Source organism: Scheffersomyces spartinae, assembly GCF_019049425.1.
Source record: "Scheffersomyces spartinae strain ARV_011 chromosome Unknown scaffold_18, whole genome shotgun sequence".
Classification (NCBI taxonomy): Eukaryota; Fungi; Ascomycota; class Pichiomycetes; order Serinales; family Debaryomycetaceae; genus Lizanozyma; species Lizanozyma spartinae.
Window position 1 is genome coordinate 81908 of NW_025065065.1, and position 23074 is coordinate 104981.

The 23074-nt window shown below is 37.7% G+C and overlaps 14 protein-coding genes across 14 annotated transcripts; 5 read left to right on the forward strand and 9 right to left on the reverse strand.

Annotated features, from left to right (window-relative positions):
• Positions 1-296: 296 nt before the first annotated feature.
• Positions 297-1448, reverse strand: KQ657_001771 (uncharacterized protein; the record flags this gene model as incomplete). Its single annotated transcript, XM_043192554.1, has 1 exon — positions 297-1448. One exon carries the CDS (start codon positions 1446-1448, stop codon positions 297-299), a length of 1152 nt encoding a protein of 383 aa, XP_043047922.1.
• A 554-nt stretch (positions 1449-2002) lies between these two features.
• POL32 (DNA polymerase delta subunit) lies at positions 2003-3103 on the reverse strand (the record flags this gene model as incomplete). The annotated part of the gene is made up of 1 exon (XM_043192555.1): positions 2003-3103. One exon carries the CDS (start codon positions 3101-3103, stop codon positions 2003-2005), a length of 1101 nt encoding a protein of 366 aa, XP_043047923.1.
• Positions 3104-7131: 4028 nt separating this feature from the next.
• SUR2 (sphingosine hydroxylase) lies at positions 7132-8067 on the reverse strand (the record flags this gene model as incomplete). The annotated part of the gene is made up of 1 exon (XM_043192556.1): positions 7132-8067. The coding sequence occupies one exon, from the start codon at positions 8065-8067 to the stop codon at positions 7132-7134; it is 936 nt and encodes a 311-aa protein (XP_043047924.1).
• A 765-nt stretch (positions 8068-8832) lies between these two features.
• BET3 (TRAPP complex core subunit) lies at positions 8833-9384 on the forward strand (the record flags this gene model as incomplete). The annotated part of the gene is made up of 1 exon (XM_043192557.1): positions 8833-9384. One exon carries the CDS (start codon positions 8833-8835, stop codon positions 9382-9384), a length of 552 nt encoding a protein of 183 aa, XP_043047925.1.
• A 2-nt stretch (positions 9385-9386) lies between these two features.
• KQ657_001775 (uncharacterized protein) lies at positions 9387-9938 on the reverse strand (the record flags this gene model as incomplete). The annotated part of the gene is made up of 1 exon (XM_043192558.1): positions 9387-9938. The coding sequence occupies one exon, from the start codon at positions 9936-9938 to the stop codon at positions 9387-9389; it is 552 nt and encodes a 183-aa protein (XP_043047926.1).
• Positions 9939-10276: 338 nt separating this feature from the next.
• KQ657_001776 (uncharacterized protein) lies at positions 10277-10705 on the forward strand (the record flags this gene model as incomplete). Its single annotated transcript, XM_043192559.1, has 1 exon — positions 10277-10705. One exon carries the CDS (start codon positions 10277-10279, stop codon positions 10703-10705), a length of 429 nt encoding a protein of 142 aa, XP_043047927.1.
• Positions 10706-10709: 4 nt separating this feature from the next.
• SPP1 (Spp1p) lies at positions 10710-12011 on the reverse strand (the record flags this gene model as incomplete). Its single annotated transcript, XM_043192560.1, has 1 exon — positions 10710-12011. The coding sequence occupies one exon, from the start codon at positions 12009-12011 to the stop codon at positions 10710-10712; it is 1302 nt and encodes a 433-aa protein (XP_043047928.1).
• Positions 12012-12204: 193 nt separating this feature from the next.
• Positions 12205-13830, reverse strand: UME1 (Ume1p; the record flags this gene model as incomplete). Its single annotated transcript, XM_043192561.1, has 1 exon — positions 12205-13830. One exon carries the CDS (start codon positions 13828-13830, stop codon positions 12205-12207), a length of 1626 nt encoding a protein of 541 aa, XP_043047929.1.
• Positions 13831-13996: 166 nt separating this feature from the next.
• On the reverse strand, positions 13997-14446 carry KQ657_001779 (uncharacterized protein; the record flags this gene model as incomplete). The annotated part of the gene is made up of 1 exon (XM_043192562.1): positions 13997-14446. One exon carries the CDS (start codon positions 14444-14446, stop codon positions 13997-13999), a length of 450 nt encoding a protein of 149 aa, XP_043047930.1.
• Positions 14447-14630: 184 nt separating this feature from the next.
• KQ657_001780 (chaperone) lies at positions 14631-15140 on the forward strand (the record flags this gene model as incomplete). Its single annotated transcript, XM_043192563.1, has 1 exon — positions 14631-15140. One exon carries the CDS (start codon positions 14631-14633, stop codon positions 15138-15140), a length of 510 nt encoding a protein of 169 aa, XP_043047931.1.
• A 147-nt stretch (positions 15141-15287) lies between these two features.
• THUMPD1 (putative tRNA acetyltransferase) lies at positions 15288-16124 on the reverse strand (the record flags this gene model as incomplete). The annotated part of the gene is made up of 1 exon (XM_043192564.1): positions 15288-16124. The coding sequence occupies one exon, from the start codon at positions 16122-16124 to the stop codon at positions 15288-15290; it is 837 nt and encodes a 278-aa protein (XP_043047932.1).
• A 337-nt stretch (positions 16125-16461) lies between these two features.
• Positions 16462-18144, forward strand: KQ657_001782 (uncharacterized protein; the record flags this gene model as incomplete). Its single annotated transcript, XM_043192565.1, has 1 exon — positions 16462-18144. One exon carries the CDS (start codon positions 16462-16464, stop codon positions 18142-18144), a length of 1683 nt encoding a protein of 560 aa, XP_043047933.1.
• Positions 18145-19968: 1824 nt separating this feature from the next.
• On the forward strand, positions 19969-21909 carry KQ657_001783 (Hsp70 family ATPase; the record flags this gene model as incomplete). Its single annotated transcript, XM_043192566.1, has 1 exon — positions 19969-21909. One exon carries the CDS (start codon positions 19969-19971, stop codon positions 21907-21909), a length of 1941 nt encoding a protein of 646 aa, XP_043047934.1.
• A 117-nt stretch (positions 21910-22026) lies between these two features.
• On the reverse strand, positions 22027-22890 carry PRE5 (proteasome core particle subunit alpha 6; the record flags this gene model as incomplete). The annotated part of the gene is made up of 1 exon (XM_043192567.1): positions 22027-22890. One exon carries the CDS (start codon positions 22888-22890, stop codon positions 22027-22029), a length of 864 nt encoding a protein of 287 aa, XP_043047935.1.
• Between the last annotated feature and the right edge of the window lie 184 nt (positions 22891-23074).

Genomic DNA, 23074 nt, shown 5'->3' on the forward strand with positions numbered 1-23074 from the left:
ACAACTATAGCTGCACTTATTCATTGACGAAAGGTGCCTAATGTCTCAGGTAAGAATGGTATTTACCTTTTTCCCAATTAGGAATATTAATTAGCATATGGCCCGATCGGGAGATGAACTTACCCCAATCGGGATAGTGCGGGTAACACTAAGTGGATTAAGCTGCAAAAAATAAAAGATAGTAAGGACCAAAGCTTTGATTACATAATAAACATTTAGAAGCATTTATAAACGAGGATATTTAGAATTGAAGGGACAGTTTGGGGAATAAAAGAAAGTTAGTGTTGGATATGGAATTAGTGGAAAGCTCTCTTTCTTCTTCTTCTCTTACAAACTAATTGTCCAGTACCGCTGGGACTTGAGCCACCATTGTTTCCTGTGCTTGTGGTAGTGGTCCCTACACCTGAACCGGAGCCGGAGCCGGAGCCAGAGCCAGAGCCAGAGCCAGAGCCAGAGCCAGAGCCAGAGCCAGAGCCAGAGCCAGAGCCAGGGAAATAGGAACCAGCCTTTGAACAATCACCAGCAAATGCAGCAAAGGCATTACCAATAACAGTTTGGAAAGTATTCACAGTTGCAAGTTCATCAAATAAACTGACAGCCAAACCTGAATCCTTCAAAGCATTAATAAGCGAGGTCAAATTCAAAGACTTCGAAGCCAATAAGGCCGAAACCAACAGGATAGCAAAAGGGATATAAGAAGGATCAGTTAAAATATCCTTGACAACAGATGTGACCAAACCAGATTCTTTTAATGATTCTAAGAGATTCACAGCAATATTGTAATAATCAATACGTTTGTCAATTTCAAAAGTATCAAATGGTTGAATTTCACTTCTTCGACTCATTAACATTAACTCTTCTTCAAGTTCTCTTTTTGATAACCCTCCAAGAATCTTGTTGATCACAAATTGAGTAAGGTTACCAATATATTTCTTTGCAGAATTGAAAAGATCAACATATAATGAACAATCACTAATCAATTCTTTAACTGTTGCTCCAATCAAATCTGAAGCATTTAACGCCTTGAAAACAACAGTCAAATTGATTAACCCTGATTTCAGAATAGCAACAATTGTTGCCACAGCTAAGGGAGAAAAGAATGGATCAGTAGCAAAATACTTCAAAATAATTGGAGCTAAGTTGGTATCATTAATAGCACTTAATACCTCAGTAACAATTTGATATTCTCTCTTACTTAATTCTTTTGTTTGTTCATCCTTAGTAACACGATGCTCATTCAATCTTTTGATTAAATCGTTTATACGATCCATATCAAACTCTTGCAATTCTCTTTTGGCTACTCCTTCGGGGATACCCATTGGTTGTAATGCAAGATCCTCTCTCTTGAACAGAACCTTGTTAACACCATGGTTTGATTCAATGTGGATAGCATCAGCAGCAACAACTGCTGCCATCATACCGATAGCACTCGTGGTAGCCACCTTCATTTTCAATGTTATTAGTATTTTCTCGTGTTAAGGTAGCGAAAGTTGGGAAGTGTAATGAATGACTTTGGATTCTCCTTTAGTAGTTTCGTGTTTCAGTTTTCGCTTCGTTTGCACTTGCCAAAAGGAAGAGAAAAAGGAGTCTCCTTTCCAGCAATTCTTCTCTAGTATCTTTCCTCGTTTATTATATACTTCCCCATGGTTTTCCCATCGTAATTACTGTATCAATGAACTTACCTAATTGGGTAATTTTTCACCTTGACACTGTATGGTAGTCGCAATAAAATTAAGCTGCGAAACTTCCTAATTCGGCAATCTTCATCTTAGACATTGACCATTTATATCTTCTCAGCGTAAGAGGGGGGACAGTCGAAAATTTGTAGGAAGTATTCCATTGTTAAGGAACTCTGTTGAAGCCATAACATAACTTTATGCCGATTCAGTAAACAACTATTTCTGGTTGTTTCTTTTGTTGTTAAGGTACTATTTATTTTTTCCTTGCTGTAACCTGGTAGCGTCAAAGTTCACTCACCAATACCAATTGTGGAGTAAAAATATTACTTGTTAGGCTTAAAGAAACTTTGAAGTGTTGCTTGGCCTTTTTTCCTTTTCGAGTTGGCTGTAGATGTAAAGGGAGATCTTGCTCTTACACGAGATGACAGTGGAACAGGAGTAGGCTTATTATTGCTATTGCTTTCAATAGGCTTTTTTATAGTTTCAAAACAACCATCATCATTTACTATGGTGACAGTCTCGTACTCCACTGGATATTCGTTCCTTGGTTCACTCAAAGTTTCAGTAGAAGGTTTGGGCTTTTCATCTTCCTGATTCTCTGAAGGGAATTCCAATTTGGTTTGTTCTTCGACGATAATTGGTTCAGCTACTTCGATGGTTTCCTCTGTATCATCAAAATCACTTAAATCATCGAAAAGGCCCTTCATGGATGCTACCTCTGTTTTATAAGCCTTTGGTTCTACTTCTGTCATTTCAATATCTTCTTCATTGTTATCTTCAGCCATAATGACCCTTTCTTTAGGTTCTACCTTTTGTACTTTACGAGATTGGTATTTCAATGCAGGCTGCTTCTTAGAATTGACAGATGAAGTATTCGCCGATGCCTTCCGGGAAACATATAGAGAAGATAAGCTTGATGATAGCTTCTCTCTCTTTGGTTCTTTAGCATTGTGTTTCTGAACATCATTTGTAGTAGTCTTAGATGAAGGAACAGCTTTTGATTTAATTGGCTCATTGGTTTTAGTTCTACTAACAGGATTAAACTTCACACTGTTGCGTATAATACCCAAATTATCAATAGACAGTCTATCTAAGGGATTGCTGCTTTCTACGATAGCCAATTGCAGATTTTCAACACAATAACGGGACACATAATAAACGTGAACAGCTTCAACACGTTGTAGGTCTTTTACCACTGCATCAACATTATTGGAATCACACTTGATGATGCAAGTAGTTTTAATTGATTTTTCCTTAGGTTGACCAATGACAATAAACGATGCATAGAGCTTGGCTTTATTAGCGACATAGAAATCATAAAGAATTTGCTTAGCTTTGGTCACCAGTAGACCTTGGGTACGAGCAAATGTATTATAGGTGACCGTCCCATCTTTGGTAAGGATTTCTGATGACAAGTACTCCATTGTAACAATAGGATGAAAGTCTGAAGGAATAAACTTAGTGGTATGGATGAGCATTGATGTGGTTTAAACTTACGCGTAAACCTCACACCGAATCACATCACTTTGGGTGCACTATTCATATGGTAGCAACAACATGAATAACGTTTGTCCTCGAAAAAAAAAAAAATAAAGTCCAACGTTTGTAAGATAACCCAGTCCACAGAAACGCTAAGTTGATTCCTCAAACATAGTAGCAGTAACTAATTGTGTAAAAATCTTGGTGTTGTTATATATTTTTAGTTGATTGTAGTTACTACGTTTTATTCTTTCAAAGCCATTTAATGGTACTGAAGCGAAGGTAGATGGAGTAAACTATGAAGGTCGTTACTGGTATGGATAAAACGTACTAAAGTTGAATCAACTTCATATATTAACTCCGCAATATTGAATAATTTTGCTATATACTTCTAGTTCTAAAATCAAGTAGATAATTATAAAAAATTATTATATAACTAGACTGGAAGATCATACTGGTGGTTTGGTTTTTTTGCACCCAATTTTTTATGACCCGTACTTACACCTTCAATGAAAATAATACTCCAAGGAAACACACTGCTGAAAGAAAAATGCACGTACACATATAACAATCATTCATTCTGCTTGAACACCAAAGTTAATGTTATCTCTAGTAATGGGCAACTATAAAAACTCGACGTCAGATTCAACTGTTAAGTTCATGTTGACTATCCCGAAGTTATATACGTAAGTGGGCGGGCTCCAGCTTATTTGAAAGGTGACTTTCCTCATATTTAGGGACACTTTCGTCTTCTTTAGGGTCTCTATTGTTCCTCGATGGACAGTGTTACTATTTGAACTCATTCTTATGAAACCTAATATATTAGTAACTAAGAATGAATCAGCCTAATGAAAGATTAGTATTGTAATGTTTTGAATATGTATTCTATGTCGGATGTGTCTTACAGTTTTATGTCAGTTATTAAATAGGCACTCTAGTACAAATAAGTTACAAGGAAAGCGATTTTATGTCTGAATTTCTAGTCTACTCAACTTCTCAAACAATGCATCTTTGCATGGACAACAGACTAGGGCTGCTAGATTATTATTAGGATTCATTCCCGTACTCTGGGAAGTTTGAAGTGGGAGCTGTCGGAAATAGTGGAGAAGAAACCGCTAAATATAAAAGTCAGTTCAATGGCTAATCACTTATACATACTAATAATTACACGTAGTATAAGCATCCACTATAACTAGATCGTTGATGATCTACCGAATTCCCTTCTTACTCCATACACATTGTGAGTTTGGTTTATCAATACTCACATAGATAAGCTTTGAGAATACTTACTAAACACAAGAGCCCCGCACACCAAAACCGTAAAAGAGATGAGCCGCTCCATAACCAAACACACAAGTGCAAACTCCAAAATATGGACCTAATCAAGGCTATCAAGTCAATAACAAAACCATTGTCCGCCTCAATATGGTCAACTAACAATAACACTTTACCCTCCGCCTCAACCTCAAAATCAAGGAGTAGTGGTTCAAAAACAAAGTGGTAGTAGTCATGGGGTCATTTCAAAAAGTATGGTTGTCAACTTGGAAACGCAAATTTATTCGGTGTTGGTACATCAATTGGTCCAATTATTGTTAGTCCTATATTAGATTAAACACTTGTGTTCATTTAAACATAATTTATACACAAGTGTTTGTCAGGTACCTCTTCTCTAGTATGCACATTCAGACACAAAAAATCACAGCGACAGAATAGAGAATACAGAGAATGAAAAGCGATACTCCTGAAACTCTTCAAATTAAATGTCTACCAATGAGAAAGCCCTGGAAAGAATATAAAAGGCAAAATTCCTCATCCATTTCACTTGATATTTTGTTACTACCAGAGGTAATATTAGTTTCTGCATTACTTGAGTGAGCTACAGGAGGTATTAGCATGTTCGCTAAATTTTTTTCCAACTTATTATAAGATGACTTTTACAATGTCGGAAAATTGAATTAAGAAATGTTGAAGGTAGGCATCCTTTTACAACATCCTGATTTGACCATCAGCTGAATAAAGAACTTACGGAGTTAAGTTCATAAGCAGATCAAAACCTATTGACTAAATAGTGTAATAGATTAAGTAATTAAACGTTGTAGGTTAAAAAACTCCAATCTCACATACGAACATATCATGATGTACTATACTGGTTACTCATTCATCCAGCAAAACATGCTTTTAAATAACAAACTCATCTGGCATGCATGCTACCATGAAATAGGTTTATCTTCTGTGGGTCCTTACAGAAAAGATGAAGAAGATAATGACTATGACGAGAATTCTCTTTTCCAGAAAGCAAGAGGTTCTTCAGGAAGACTGCATGGTTTAAGTCGTATTGGGAACACAAAATAGATGATAGGAACCGTTGTTTATCTCAAACGATTTTCCAAAATTGACATACCCTACCAGAATCATATTGCAAAATTTCAAATCGGTAGCGCCATTTGTGAGGTATAAAATGATAATGTTTTAAGGGACTGAGTCAGTTTTCTTGTTGTTTCTGATATAGATGAATTCTACTAAAGTTATATCGAGCTCTTCTCTTTGTATTAATTAATTAGTATTTCATGTATTGAGTATATTTAGCTACTTCCCCCTTATGAAAAAGCATACATCTGCATCCTTCCTATTATTTGGACTATTTGCAGCCCAACTTTCGAACCTCAGATGTCCCGCATACAATAGTTTGGCTACGCTATAGAACCCCACAGCAAAAATACAGAGTAAAACAAAAATGGCAAGCGACAACTATAAAGCTGAATCTTTAGATAAACCTCGAGTGTATACAATAAGAGCGGCTAAGAAGCTTGAATATGTTCAAGAGACACCTTAACATAAGTGAAACTCCAAAGGTTTGAATGCGGATGCCTATTATTAACTTATTTAGTACTTAGCTACCGTAACTCGTTGACCGCGCCAGGTAACGGTTTTGCAAGTGAAATATCCCACGATAGTGTTCTTAATTTGGCGGACTTCATTTTTTCAAAGAGATACCTCCACCAACTTTGGGGACAATATTGTCTTCGTTGAGGAGACTATTGTCTACTTCAAGGTCATTATTTGGATTCATTCTTATGATAGTTGCCCCATGGGCTGCCAAATCATCCTGAATTAATCACGAATGAGGTAATCAAGAAGGGAGCAATGGTGCTTAGAGTCACATGAAGCATTGGTGAAAGATCACGAAGGTTAATAGATGACGCTCGCTTAACACCTAACACCCACTAAAAGAAAGACTACTCATCTGTTAATAAATGGCGTGAAGTGGGGGGGGGGGGGGGGGGGATTTGGAGGTAAGATAGGGCACATCGACCCCTAAAAGTGGTAACTCATGACTAGCTCCTTGAGCTGGAATTAACCATCCTGTGACCATACTCTTGGTTAGACAAAAGTGGTTTAATATAACTAGAGGTGTTGGACAAAACTGAGGCTTGTCAATTGAAGGAATAGAATAATTTATGGAATCTATTGCCTGGTTTAAAGAATATGCGTTGTTAATCAAGTTACTTGTTCACTTTCTAGATGAATGTATTTGATTTTCTATAAAATTATTCAAACTCAGTGTAAGCGCAGATTGTTCGAGTGTTAGATCATCTATGAAAGAGGTTAAGCTATAACTATAAGTAAATGGAGCGTGAGCTACTACTTAATATTTGAAAACATGAGTAGAATCTGAAAGATGATTTTGTAACAAAGGAGTCATATAATTAAAGGGTTCAGATGTATTGTAAGACTTACCAAATACACTAATAGTTGAAACACTGATCACGCGATCACTAGAAAATTATGGAGGCACGTGATGCCTTAAAGTCTACGCACATGACAAATATAGTGGTGTGATTAAACTGTTATTAAATATTATTAAACATTGAAATCGTATGTGCAATTAAATGGTCCATTAACAATCCAGTAGTAAAAAAAGGACGACTAAATCAACAAATAATAAAAATATAGAACAAACATTAACGTGTGCTTATTGTTTCTTCTTTTGTTTATTATCCAAAAACTCCCTATACTTCTTAAAAGTGATTTGTTTTTGAGTTTTCTTATATTCTTCAATGAAATGATATTCTGTACCATTGATTTTATCCCAAATAATGAAGAATGGTTGGGAGAAATTTGATTTGATCCCCCAGTTTTGATGATGAATATCATGGTACACTGAATTATTGGGGAAGATGATTTGGAAAGGATCCCAGGGGAATGCATAACCACAGTGATCATCAATAGTCTTCATGGTAGCAAACACATACATAAAAGTAGCTTCTCTTTGACTAAGACCCGTAACTAAAGCTGCAATACCAGTTCCCAAAGTATCCAAAAGAAACCCTTCAACCGGATTATTGAAAAGAGCTCCATAAGCATATGGCACATACAACTGATGGTGACGAGAATGGAACCATCTATATAATTTGGGATGCTGATGCATTGTTTTATGAAGCCAATATTGCCAAGTATCAACAATGAAAATAGCCACAAGAAATTTGATAATTGAAACTCCATAATTATAGCCATAATAAATTAAAGAAGCAGGTAACCAAGGAAGAAACTGTTTCCAAGTCCACATATGATAAAGCTCATCGCCAGTCACAGGAACTGGCTCAAACAGATAAAGAATACTGGCAGCTATAATTTGAATAATATGCTGTACAATAACATCTTGAACTACCCGATGTAATGGAACCTTATTACGCAGTTGTTCTTCTTCAGATGGATGTATTCTATACTTTTCAGCCAATTCATAAACATCTACTAAATGGAACACAGTGGAATAAGACCAATAAGCTATCACTGGAGCTATGATGGCAAGTATACCATCAGGAATTCCAGACATAAGTGGATCTCTGGATTTCAACTTGATTTCCGGTGGTATGTCTCCATTAATGGCTTGCAATATTGTAGTCGACATAATGGAACAAAGAATGAAAAAAATAAATAAACCTGAAGATAAATTTCGGGGAAAATTCAGCAATTATTTATAACTAGAGGTTTGTATTTGTTATGAGATGTGACGTTCAGGTACCGTGATATGCTTTTAAGTTTCCTGATGTTATTTTTTAAAATGTTTGACCCAAGTTCCGTGTTTCGCACAATGCGCTGCGCTGAGTTCCTAGTAGGGAAGTCTACGGCTGTACCCAATGAGTATTTTTATTGCTATTACCAGTATTAGTATGGTAATAATATGGTAATATTATGGTAATATTACTCTACTACTATGCTACCCCCTGTTACTATGCACTAGTGTGGGATTGATTGCTCGTTCATGATACGCGGATTTAAATTTAGGGGTAACATTCAAGCGCAATCCAAGACATCGGTTAAGCTCCATGCGGACTGCATATTAATTGGTTGTGATAAACTGAGTAGAAAATCACGTGATACTAAACACAGAAAACTTATTGGGAATATAAGCCATATTCAATTAAGCGTTGATATATGAATGAAACCTAAATGTAACAGATATTTGGTACTAGTATTAGCACTAATTTTGATCACTATTGCTCAGCGGCATCTTTTTATGTATATCATGTAATACTCAATGAGCCTGGATAACACACACGACTCAAAGTCATTGGTAGCACCCTTTGAAGCTACTAAATGAAATGAAGGAAATCTGATTGTATAATGATTCAATATTGAATATATTCACCCAAAATTTTCAATCCCAATCATAATGTCACGATCCGGTGAAGAAGTGTGGAAGAATAGCACAGAAAAGATCAACTCCGAACTCTTCACTTTAACATATGGTTCAGTGGTGGCCCAACTATGTTCAGATTATAATAACAATTATAATTTGGTCAATAAACAATTAGATTCTATGGGATATAATATTGGGATTCGATTGATTGAAGAGTTCCTTGCGAAAACAGGTGCTGCCAGATGTCATACCATGAAGGAAACTGCAGAAATAATCCTGAAGGTTGGATTTAAAATGTTTCTTAATATAACTCCTCAAGTTGATAATTGGTCACTTGATAATAGACAATTTTCATTGATACTAAATGAAAACCCCTTGGCTGATTTCGTTGAATTGCCTTCAGATGCTAAAGATTTATGGTATAGTCAAATTCTATGTGGAGTATTAAGAGGTGCATTGCATATGGTACAATTGGATGTGTCTGTATGGTTTGTTAAAGACGTTCTAAAAGGTGATGATATAACAGAACTCAAACTCAAGTTAAATAAAATATTAAAGGATGAAGTACCTGCTGGAGAAGATTAATTTTAGCGTATTATCTTCCAATTCAAATATAAATCCATCGATTTCCCGTTAATGGTTTTGATAATTTTGGTCTTGACAAATAATTCAATGGTATCTCCCGTAGTAATACATAAAGATAAATCTGGCTTTATTAATAAAATTTCATGATCCATTCCGGCTACTTGACATGAAACAAGATATTTCCCCAATTTATGTATATCATTGATCTTTGCCACTAAACTAGGCCCCATACTTCTCTTATATCCATACCCTTTAATAACCAGTGCTAAAGATGTATTGGTAGGAAGTCCACTTATACTTTCATTGGATCCATTAAGATTATTATTCGTATTCTTATTACTACTATTACTTTTATATTGGAATTGGTTTATTTGCATCCAATCCACAACTTGTTCCATTAACTTTTTTGTATGATGACCCTCAATAGATTGACAGAATAAATCTTTGGATGCCATAAACATCTTACACATATCATTAGAAGATGAAACAGATTTCACCTGGAGAGGTGGCTGTGGTCTTTTCAACTCTCTTAGTGACAGGGTTAAACAACTCATGGGTATTGATGTTTGCTCTTTCTTTTTATTCGTGATGGTACGTTTGTTTGTGTCAAGTGGCTGTAATGGGACTCTTTTCTTAGAGGTAAGTCTTCCTTCGCGTCTCATTAGCTTAAGACTGCGTTCCACCCGTTCGGAATGGGCCGTGAATTCATCTCTACTTCGTTTCATAGCATCATACATAAATCATATAAATAAAAGTACCATAAACAAACCACAACTTTAATCGATTATCTCACTTCCACGCGCGCTACCACGTTCGCACTCTGGAAAACTATAAACTCCAAAAAGTGATTCAGTCACATATATCTATACTGTTCTCTTTCAACAATTCAAACATGTCGTGGGATCAAGTCAAGTTCTCACTTGCCCCAAGGGCTAAAGGAAGTTATCTTATCACCCAGGAAGTCTTAGCAGCAGTTCCTCAAATCAAAGATTACCAAGTTGGAATGCTTCATTTGTTCACCCAACATACTTCATGTGGTCTTACGCTTAATGAAAACTGGGATCCAGATGTACGTGCTGATATGACATCATCATTTGATCGCATAGTACCTGAAGGAAACTTCTATATTCATTCTGATGAAGGCCCTGATGATATGCCTGGTCATGTCAAGTCCACATTGGCTGGTGTTAGTTTATCAATCCCTATTTCCAATGGGAAATTGGCTTTGGGTACCTGGCAAGGGATCTACTTGTGTGAATTTAGAACCTATAGACACACAAGAAAGTTAGTAGCCACTATCAATGGATTAAAGACCAATTGAATGATCATTCAACCTTTTGCTCATATACTTGAACGCTATAATCTCTTAAAAGAGTTTTGGTTTCTAATTGAAGACTTTCAATTGACTTATTAAATTCATTGATTTCTTTTTGAGTCTTATCAACCAACAAATTCCACCATCCATTGTGTCGTATACACTTTTTACGTTCAATAGTGCAAATCTCAGGTGCCCAACATGTACTACCATCACCATCACCATCTTCATCATCATGATGTTCATTATTGCTATCATCATCATCTTCATCATTTTCTTCTTCTTTGGTCATTTCTTGAACAATTTTATTGATTTCATCTTCAAAGTCCTGTTGAATATCAGTTGATGACACTAACTTCGTCATATACTCCAATGCTTTTGAATTCGGGTTATTGAATTGTAAGTTTCCATGATACAAACAAATTTCGTATTTCTTGACTTTTGGTTGCTTGCCTTTTCTCTTGGTTTGTTTGTTAGAAAGCGTATTTGAAGAAGCTGATGATGTTGTATCTGATGGCACCATTCTGTGAGTGTATAACTCATTGGTGATCTTCACCTTTTCTTTATATTTTGCAAGGAATTGTAATATAAAATCCTTGTCTTCTCTTTCCGTTTCAAGCAGTTTCATAGCTTCATTGATGACCTGTAACTTTTGTTGTATATCTTGGGGAAGTAATTCCATATTGTGAGACTCAAAATACTTTGTAACTTGAGATAACTCCGGGAATGAGCTCCCTAAAGTCATTAACTTCAGATGAACCCCTCCTGTAGCTTCTAACACTCTTTTTATATCCAATTTTCGACTATCATAAGTATTTTGTATACCATATAATTTCAGTCGTATATATTCGATTCCATGGTCACGACAGCAATACTTGGAGTTATTAACAATAGGGTTCCGACACCCTGATAATCGACACCGCCGTTTCCACATAGTCTCTCCAACCTCCTTCCATTCACAAAACTTACAATAAAACTTGTCAATCAACAGAGCATCTTGAGTGTCGATCTTCATACAAACAAAATGAAACCATTCATCACATCCATCACATGAAACCATCAACTCGCCACCATGATCTGGTCTCCGACAAATACAAAACACTTCTTCATCCCTTGAATTGAGTCTAGGACTATTTTGGAATCGATAGTACTGCGTAGCTATATCTTCTTCCCCATCACTTTGGTGGAAAAGATGATGATCTTCATTTAAGTTTTCATGTTTTGCCTTTTTAGTGCTGATCCCGGGCGACTTAGCTTTCCGTTTATTCCCGGTGAAGTAATCAGCATCACCATTGGATGCTAAATTTGTCATAGATGAAGAGAAAGTGATCAGTCATATTTCAAATAGTTTATAATACGTATGCTTTTGTGTATAAGTGCGCGCTACCATAAAACAGTACGTATATATAATAAGGTCATATCCCCCACTACAATATAATCACCTCATACACTTTTACATTTAAAGAGTATCGTCGTTCTCTTCCATTCTAATAATACAAAAAAAACTATTTCATTTCAACATCTTCAGAAATCTTCTCATCTATTTCCATGGTCTCTGGTGCAGCTTCAACTTTAGTACCGAGCTCTGTAATTATCTTTTCTTCAACATCCTTTAGCGATGAGTCTTTGACTTCTTTTTCTTCATTATTATCAACGTTTCCATAATTTTCTTGCTTTATATCTTTAATCTCTTTATCAGTTGTTTCTTCGTTCTTTTCTTCGTTCTCTTCTTCATTCTTTTCTTCGTTCTTTTCTTCGTTCTTTTCTTCGTTCTTTTCTTCGTTCTTTTCTTCGTTCTTTTCTTCGTTCTTTTCTTCATTCTTTTCTTCATTCTTTTCATTCTCCTTTTCCTTTTCCTTTTCCTCCTCCTCCTCTTCCTCTTCACTTTCATCATCGTCCTCCTCTTCAAAAATATGTTTGGGCTTGTATACTTCCAACAACGTATCATCTCCAACAGAAATCATCAAGTCACTGATTTGAGGATGAATATCAACAGTACTAACCCTATTGGTATGGCCACCATGAATAAACTCCAAACATGGATCCACCTTGGTGATGTTATTTCTACGTCTGGAGTTTTCATTAACATCTGTAGGATAAACAAACTCTTCATCCAAATTATTCAAGTTCCAAGTTAAAACTCGACGATCCAACCCCCATGAATATAAGGAATCTCCATGTTTATGTTTATCCCATAATATTCCAAATACACTATCTGTATGACCAAACAATTTCCGAATGGGTTTATTGGTATTTCTCATATCATAAATGGATACTATATTATCCTTGCCCCCTTGTGCAAAAATTGTTTTGATTTCTGGATGAAATTGAAACGAGTTTTGTATATGGGAGTTTGTAAGCTTGATCACTGGATTTAAATGATTACTATTATCAACAACTCTAATATCATGGATTTGAGTAGAATAATCATCAGAAACTGAACCAAAAATGTTTTGTCCTGGTTGATTATATGAGATATCATTGATTACGGCATCATGAGTTTTGAAAAGTTGGATTGGGGTAGATGGTTTGCTAACATCCCATAATGCAATCTGAGAATCATTAGCCCCAGATAAAAACTTGGAATTATCTATCCATTCCAAAGCAAACCCTTCTAATTTATGATGACTGAATTCGGTATCTTCTGAAGAGTTGACATTAAACATATGAACCAGTCCATGATTATCAAATGTAAGAAATTTGGTGGAATCTGGTGATACTCTTAAACAGTTGACCTCACCAGGATGAGACCACACACTAACAATATTGAAAGAACTTTTGGTATATTCCTCTTCCAGGGGTACAGGTAATGGCTTGGTATGACCAGGTGCTAAGGTAGCAGGTATTTCCAATTCACCCAATTTAACATAATCTGGAGCATTCAATGAAGTGTTAGTACCATATAAAAACTTAACCTTAATTTTGGAAGTATCATCAGAAACAGAATACCCTTCAAGCCATTTCACTGCTAAAGATGAATATTCTAAGGCATGAGTATGAATATAGTCATACAACACAGGCACCAGTTTCTTCCATAGCTTGAACTCCTCGTTGGTGACTTTTTCTTTTGTCTGATAATCGTAGACAATCTGCTTCTCAGCCAAGGCGAGATCACTAGTTGAGATAGTCATTAGGGGTACGTGAATGAAGAACGAAGGAGAAGAAGAAGATACGGTTAGTCTGAAGTTTGAGATTTGCGATAATCAAAAGTAAGTTTAATCGTTCTGAAATGTACGTCTACATCCGCGTAAAAATGAGTATGCCTCTTACAAATGTACATACATACATACTTATAAATCATATGTTTGCCATGTTACCTACATCGTCCTCTTCTTCCTGAGGATCAAAGTAACTGCTGAACGTATAGATCGTTCCGTAAATAAGCATCCCACCCAATATAGTCAAATACATGGCTATATGTGATAATATGTGCAGATGATATAACAAGATTGGAAGATATAAACCAGTAATCACAAGGAAGGCAGAAATGAATTGACCTGCTTCCACAGCAAAATTGGCAGAGTTGCCAGAAGCAGGATCGAAAGTAAAATCATAATCAACCGATGCAGCCAATGCCTTTGTAATACCCGCTGGAAGATGAGCAGAAGCAAATATTAATCCATCAATTATAGGGAACCAATTACCTTGAATGCATGCTAAGACAACCAATAAGAATCCAAAGGCAAGAATCACAGAAAGTCCTATGATTCTATTCAATGGGTTTGAGCGATATTCATTGAAGTTCATGATATTAGTTTACAATACCCGTAACTAACGGCAATTAGCGGAAGTAGGATCTGTAACCCTTCATCAATTTAACGATAGGAGGTCGTGCAGAGGACAATATAGGAAGTAATTATCATCCCAACTACAGTACCACTAGTACTACCAGTACAGTGCTACTTTGTTGTTAATACAGTCATTACCCATAATGTACTCTGAATTGACCACTCCCAACATACTCAAACCATCTGAAAGAACCAATCCTCCCGGGTTTGAAGGCTCCTCCATCGGCGAAACAATCAAGATGATCTCTGGTGATGTTAACGTGGATAAGAACCAAGTACTTGAGTTAAAGAAGAAAAAGATATGGGAAATAGCATATGCTCCTGCTAAGGCTATTCCTATGCAATTAATCATGGGATATTTTATGGGTAACGGGTTACAGATCATTCCTATTATGATGACATTCAACTTACTTATAAGTCCGTTGAAAGCCATTTTTATGGAGACGGGTCCAGCGTTTGCTCCTTTTGAAGATACTCCTGGATTACATGTTGAAGTAGGAACAGCAAAATTCATGTTTATAGTATGTCAATTATTGAATATGAGTATTGGAATATATAAGTTGTATGGAATGGGGTTGATTCCCCATACAGAATCTGACTGGCTTGATTGGAAGCATATAGTGGCAATTAAAGAGAGTATAGTTGTTACATAACTTAACGTGCATGTTTGTAAATATGTTTGTTGTATAGTAAGAGGCTGGAAGTAATGTCTATATATGAATGTATGCATTTATGTATATATGTATATCGTTTATATGTATATCGTATATATGAATGTCGTATGTATGCAAGTCGTATATTTATGCTTCTTCCTTCGGATTAACTCTTGACAAACTATTATCATCTTCTGAGTTCTTCTCATAAATTTGCTGTAAGTTATATCTTTCTAATCTTTCATAGTTACTCACAACACTCATACCAATGTTACTCTTGAAACATTCCACCAAAATCAATTTATCATAGTTTTTCAAATCAACTTTATGTCCATGATCTCTGCCCACACACTCCGCAATGTTTTTGATGATCTCATCTCTGGGGATAACATTGAAATTCCGTTTGGTTACTTGGATAGCAAACTTCAAAGGTTGTTGATCCTTTTCTTTGTGGAAATGAGGTGCCAATACTTGTTTGGCCAACTTCTTTAGCTCATCAATTGAGGCACTAACCGAATCAACTATAGGTGTAAGTTTTTGAGTGTATCGAGTAGACTTTTGTTTAGAATCAAGGCATTCCTGACATATTTTCTCTACAAATACATCTGGTTCAATTGGACGTTTTGTTTTCACAAACACCAAACTTCCACAACCCAAATCAACGGGTTTAAGAAACACCTTCTTGGAATTAGAATTATCTTTAAATTCTGCCAATTCCTTTTTGATCTCATCTTCAATGTCAACTTCTGCCGGTGCCTCTGCGTCTCCTTCTGCGTCTGCTTCTTCTGCCTCGTCTTTAAAGGCTTCGAGATCGTAGTACTCTTCTAATTTCTGAGAGAAAAGATTCAAGAGTTCCTTTTTGCATTGCAGTTCCTTTCCCTTCATACAAGTGGCATATATACCTTTGGTACCCGGGTCTATGAACCCACTCGATTTGAACTTTTTATGGGCACCTCCACCGTCACTTCTTGACCTCTTTCCCATAGTGGTAGTATCAACAGTAGAGTAGTAGTAACAGTAGAAGTAGTAGTTTGGTAGTCCCGATATGGTGATGCTCTTCGCATATTGAAACTGGTAAGTGCGCAGACCAAGACTTTAACCGAGACTGCCAACAACAGTACGTAAGTGTACTATAGTATCGTACTACACAAGTAGTACTATCGTATCGTACTACAAACTGTTGATGGAATCGTTACCCGACGAATTATGGGAGTCCATGGCTCGGAAGGGCTGGGTTAGCCTAAAGGATATGGTGGCTCTCACTCATACTTGTACTGGACTTAGAAGCTTGGTTGGACGTGACTCAATTTGGACAGCCTTAATGGAGACGGAGAAATGGAAAATGTTAAGGACCGATTATGGCATTGAAGAGAAACAGAAAGAAAACGATGATCTGATTTCAGCATTCGACAAGGCATTGCTCCATTTACAGCAACAGCACGAGTTCCAAAAGCAATTGGCTCAATATGAGTTTGGTGACCAGGTATCAATCAACAACATGATCCAAGCTTATGGCGTGGGCACAGACAGCTTGTCGATATTACGAAAAGCAGTAGACTCGCTTCAGGCTCAGTTGAACTACAATTTGTACCGCAGAGGGAGGCACGATATCTCCAAGCTCAGCTTATGCGTAAACCTTTTGTTAGTCAACCACTTTACGTTGGGACTTGAAGCAGTCTTATTTGACGACAACGAATTCGACATCGACAGCGACAAAGACTTGGAAAGAACGTATTTCTATCTCGGTTTGTTTGATAGGGCTTCGTATAAGCTAATCCCACTGAGAGCAAAGATGTTGACTCTCATTGGCAACAGGATCTCGGCTTATATAAGAAGCTACTCTTCTCAACTGATAGACGTTCAAATCTATGCCAACGAGATCATCTTCTCTCGTGACAAGAATTATTCTGTCTTCCTTAATGCCATGGTTAGAATTGTTTTAGATACGCTCTTCTCCGGCAACCCATTCCATGACGATGATCATGATCACCACGGAGATGCCATTGACCCAACAGCTGAAGACTATAGTATCCTCAGAGTATACGGCAAGCAAGCAAGAGGACATTACCAAGTTGTGTATGCAATTTTGGCCAAATGCCTCAAGGAAAACGTCTTCAACAAATACAAGATCACTATCACCAAAACCAATACTTCCCAGTACATTCCGGTTAATGTACGAAAGTATGTGTTGGAAATCGGAAACCATGCTTTCTTGCATGCTCTGCTCGAGGACACTACCAGTGGTTGGATAGTGGTGAAGAAAAGAGATACCGTGGGCACTCTACCTCTATCAGCGTACTTACCTTATACCGGTGAGAAAGCCATAGAGGAATGGTATGATGGAAGAGAATCTTATACCGACTATTATACTGATGATCGTGATTTCTTCTACGAGAATAGTGGAATCATTCCCAACCTGATGAACATTAATACTGATGTCTTTAGGTTGATCCAAGGTGTGGTAGAAGCTTCTAGGGACGACGGTATTGGCGGATACTTTGAACCCGAAAGCTTGTGTGCCTTGTATTTTGATCCCCTTTTAAGTGTTCTTAATAGTGGTAGGATCAAGCCTCGTTATAAGACGGCATGTGAGATTCTCTGTAAATCACTGGAGGCAGATAAGCGTAAATTAAACTGGTCTCAGGCAATAGGAATAAAAGATAAAAGTAATGGTATTCGACCTGTTGGTCAAATAGTGGGGTCAACTTATAATTGGACTGTCGGTGTTGTTATGGGAGATAGGGGAAATCGTGGCCAATATCTTAATCTCTATACCACCACTGGTGAAATGGAAGTTGTGATTGAAAATTCCGAAAGTATATTAGGCATTGAATACCTTCTTCAATCTGAACATGAAATTTTTCTACATATACTTGAAGTTGGTGGCATTGATGAGTTAGGATTCCGTTATTTCGATTCCTTTGAAGTACTGAATGAGACTACTTCGTTGGTACCAGGTAAAGTAGAAGATATTGTCAATTTAGACCAATTGAGCATATCATAACTATCTTCAGTATTTGAGAATCATAACTATAATTGTGCTTTGGGTGCAAAAAGTTGGAAGATCTTGGTATTGATCAGGAGTTATAGAAAAGTGGTAGTGGAGTAATAGTAACAATGAAACAATGGTGTTGGTGAAGAAATGCTGGTGGTATTAGTAGTAGTAGTAGTGGAGTAATGGTATTACCTAATGGGAGCGCGACAATGCAACTCTTACATCAAGTCACTGAATGATCTCCACATTTCATATTTCCTCTATGACGTTATCATGGAGGAATCTCCAGTGAGGTATGGGAGCCTAATGCCCTCAATGGCTGCATCAGCTTAAATGATACGGTGGCTCTCTCACATGCTTGTACTTAGAAGCTTGGTTGGACGTGGCTCAATGTGGACAGCCTTAATGGAGATGGAGAAATAGAATATGTAAAGGATCGATTATGGTGTTGAGGAGAAGCTTAATGATGATAATGATGATAATGATGATGATCTGATCTCAGAATACTACAAGTAATTGCTCCAATAAGAAATCAGCGTTTGTTCTGGAAGCAATAGAAGCAGTATGGGTTTGATGGTTTGCAATTGATCAAAGGTATGAATAAAGCATGATAAAGTTTATCGATATCACGAAAAAACAGCAGATGACCTTATAAAAGGGTACTCCTTTTTTTTCAACGGTTCCATGTTCAAATCTATGATGATGAAATAATGATAAAACGTATTTCACCTTAATTAATGTGGTGATTCAAATTGCATTTAGTATTTCTCCAGGAACCCTTTCTATGATTTTTGAGCTCTATATTCCATTGACTGAAGACTTTAGTATTTTCAGAATACACGAAAAAGTAGCAAGATGTCATTATCATCTTCTTTTGCTATTTTGACCAAATGCCTCAACAAGAGAGTGTATTTAATAAATACAAGACCACCATTATCGAACCCAATGCATGATGATATCAATGATCCTAATGAAGGCTGAAGGTTGGTGGAGAAATCACAAGTTACTGACTTTTTACCTTCATCGTCCTTCTTAACACTGACGTCTGCAAATTTGCCATAACTGAATGGTGTGTATGCAGAGCTTCCCACAAACACTATCTTACCGATGATGGACAATTTGGCTGTAGGACCAACTGGTAACTTGGAAATCTGATTTTCATTAATAATTATGTTTTCATCATGATCCTTGAAGTAGTAGAAGCAGTTAGGGGTTCGGGCGTAGGTCCACTGTTTGAACTTGTGGGATCCATTCATAATTGGACTCTAGGCCTTGTAATTGCAGTTGATTTAAGGAACAATCGGCGTCAACTTTATATTGCCATTTCAAGGCCACGCTAGTACCGGGCCAATTGGTATAGAAGTACACATTTTTTTTGCAGCATTCCGATGTTTAAGAAAGGAAAGTATGCATCAAACCAATAAATTCAATCCCTTTTCCAAGTAGTCGTCATCATCATCATTCATTTGTGATAAGCTTGTTTTCAGTTTATAGTATCAGTTCATTGGTATACTTCTAAGCTTAGTTACACTTTGTAAATGACAAGTGCGACATTGAATAGACTTTGGGTGGCCCTGGATAGCACATTAATGGACCCCACAGAGTCATCATAGATTTTATAACGACATCACAGACATTATAACGACATCACAGACATTATAACGACATCACAGACGTTATGAAAATATCACAGACTTTATCGTAAACCAACAGCATTGCTGATGGTGCTTCAGTTCCCACCGTTACACAAAACCGACCTGGAACCAGATTTTTCACTGTTATGTGGAGCAAGACAAGCAACTCTGATAAAGAAACTCCTTGCTTAATGATAGCATGAGGCTGTATTTAAGGACAGGTGCCAGGCTGAAAACAGTATGGGAAACGCTAAGAAGAAGCCAAAGCAGTCGTGCCATAATTGGTATTGATTTGGGAACCACTAACTCCGCCGTTGGAGTGGTACGGGATGGAAAAGCTTCGATCTTGGAAAATAATGAAGGTCAACGAACCACACCATCAATTGTGGCATTCCAAAAGGATAAAGGCGATAATGTTATAGTAGGGAATGCAGCCAAACGGCAAGCGTTGGTCAACTCCAAGAATACCTTTTTCGGTACCAAACGGTTAATTGGTCGGAGATTCAGTGATGAAGAAGTACAACGAGATATCCGTATGGTGCCTTATAAGATTATTGCTGGGGAGAATGGAGAAGCATGGGTGGAGACTTCTTACGGCACAAAGTATTCTCCAGCACAGATTGGAGGGTTTATATTGGATAAAATGAAACAGTTTGCACAACAGCAATTGGGATCCAAAGTCAATCAAGCGGTGGTGACGGTGCCGGCATATTTCAATGATTCACAAAGACAAGCAACGAAACAAGCAGGTACTTTGGTTGGTTTAGAGGTGGTTCGAGTCATCAATGAGCCCACAGCAGCAGCATTGGCCTATGGAATCGACAAAAAGAGAAAAGATGGCACTGTTGCTGTTTTTGACTTGGGAGGAGGGACTTTTGATATTTCCATTTTGGATATCGAAGATGGTGTCTTTGAAGTCAGGGCAACCAATGGTAACACCCATTTAGGGGGAGAAGACTTTGATATCGTGTTGTTGAATTATATTTTGGATGTGTTTAAGAAGGAGAACAATGGACTAGATCTTTCCCACGATACGTTGGCCGTACAAAGGATTCGAGAAGCTGCCGAACGATGTAAGATTGAGTTATCACATGTGAAGAAGGCCGAGATCAACTTACCTTTCATCCACGAAGATAAGCACTTAAACATCACCATTACTGAAGATCAATTGGACTCCATGACGATGTTTTTGATTGAACAGACCATTGAACCCGTCAAGAAGTGTATTCGAGATTCCGAGTTGAAGGTGAGTGACATCGATGAGGTGATCTTGGTGGGAGGGATGACGAGAATGCCCAAGATCCGTCAAGTCGTTGAAGAGTTGTTCAAGAAGAAACCCAGTACAGCCGTGAACCCTGATGAAGCTGTTGCTCTTGGAGCTTCGATTCAAGGGGCAGTGTTAGCAGGACAAATCAGTGATGTTGTTCTATTGGATGTGACCCCCTTATCGTTAGGGATTGAGACCTATGGAGGGATCTTCAGTCCCTTGATCCCCCGGAACACTTCCGTCCCTATCAAAAGGGAGCAGACGTTCTCCACAGCTGTTGATGGCCAAACAGGTGTGGAGATCAGTGTTTATCAAGGAGAAAGATCACTAGTGAAAGATAACAAATTGATAGGCCAATTTAAGTTATCAGGGATCCCCCCGGGACCTAAGAGCACTCCCAAGATAGCAGTCACATTTGAAATCGATGTTGATGGGATATTGAATGTGACTGCTACTGATAAGACCCCATACCCCGAAGATCATCCTTGTTTTGGCAAGCCCAATGCTGTGTCGATCCAAATGGCGGGAGAAACCGGGTTGACTCAGGAAGATGTTGATCGACTTCTTGCCGAAAGTGAGGCGAAGAAACAAGAAGATGCTGCTCTCCGAAGTCACTTCGAGAATGCTTCACAGGCCGACATCTTGTGTACTGATGCTGAGAATGCTGTGGACCAATTTGGGTCGCTTATGGACCAATCCGAGAGAGACGCTATCAACAAGATCATAGCGCTGATCCGAGAAAAGATATTGGATATAAGAGAAAGAGGAATTCTACATGATCAACAGGAGATACGTAACGAAGTGGAGACATTGAACCAGACATGTCTTGAAGCTATAAAGAATGTCGCAAAGAGACAACAGCAAGCAAAGTAATTGTATATAATAAGAATATGATGTATATAGCGAAAGTATTTGATATGTTGATGTTGTTATGATGAGATTTACGCGGTGGTGATGAGAATTACGTCGACGATATAATTATATTTCTATCTACTCATTGGTATCCATTTTATCTTCTTCAGGTACCTCGGTTGGTTCCAGGCCATCTTTATTTTCACCATCATCTTTGTTATCATCATCACCATCATCACCATCATCATCGTCGTCACCATCGTCGTTATTTCTTTGGTTGGAAACAGAATCCAACTTATCTAACCATTGCTGTACATCCTCATTATCATAGGTGGTGAACTTGGTATCGACCCCAACCACACTGACCGAAGTATTCTTAAACGTCAACTCAACATCTTGAGATAACGTGTCTCTAAGTGCATTCAACCCATGCACTATCAAGGCTTCCACCGACTCCGACTCACGAATTACATCAACGTTCCGTTCTAAATAGGTTCTGGCAGCCTGAGATCTGGCCCCAATCAGCGCACCATAGTATTCCAACACCGATCCTGAAGGTTGGAATTCATACAAATGAGGTCCTGAGTCATCGTACCCAGCAATCAACATCCCAACACCATATGGTCGTTGCCCATACATTTGAGTGTTTTCTTGAGCCTTATCAGCTATTGAAAACACCGCTTGGTGTACTGGAAGTGGTCTATCAAACATCATCTTACTGGTCATTGCTTCTCTACGTAAAAAATTGGACAACACCCTAGCATCAGGCGCCAACCCTGACAATGCTATACCCATATGATCATCAACAGTAACAATCTTTTTCTGGTATGATCCAAGCTCTTCAGCATTCCTTTTCAACGCACACAACACAACATGTTTCTTTGACGTCAACCCTACCGCGGCACTGCCCTGTTTGATGGCCTCCAAAGCATATTCAATCTGGAATAACCGTCCCGTGGGCGAGTATGTGATGGCGTCGTTATCGTAGTTGTTTCTGAACATCCCAATTGGTTTGTATGGTTGAGAGTGGTGGTACCCTGTGCTTGTTACCGCCACTCAATTTTACCTTTGACCATTTTTCGAGTACTGCAGGTAGTGGCTCTACTACGCTATACTACCGTTAGTCTAGTAATATATTATACTAGTACAACTACACTACAACACTGGTACTACACTACACTGTAAC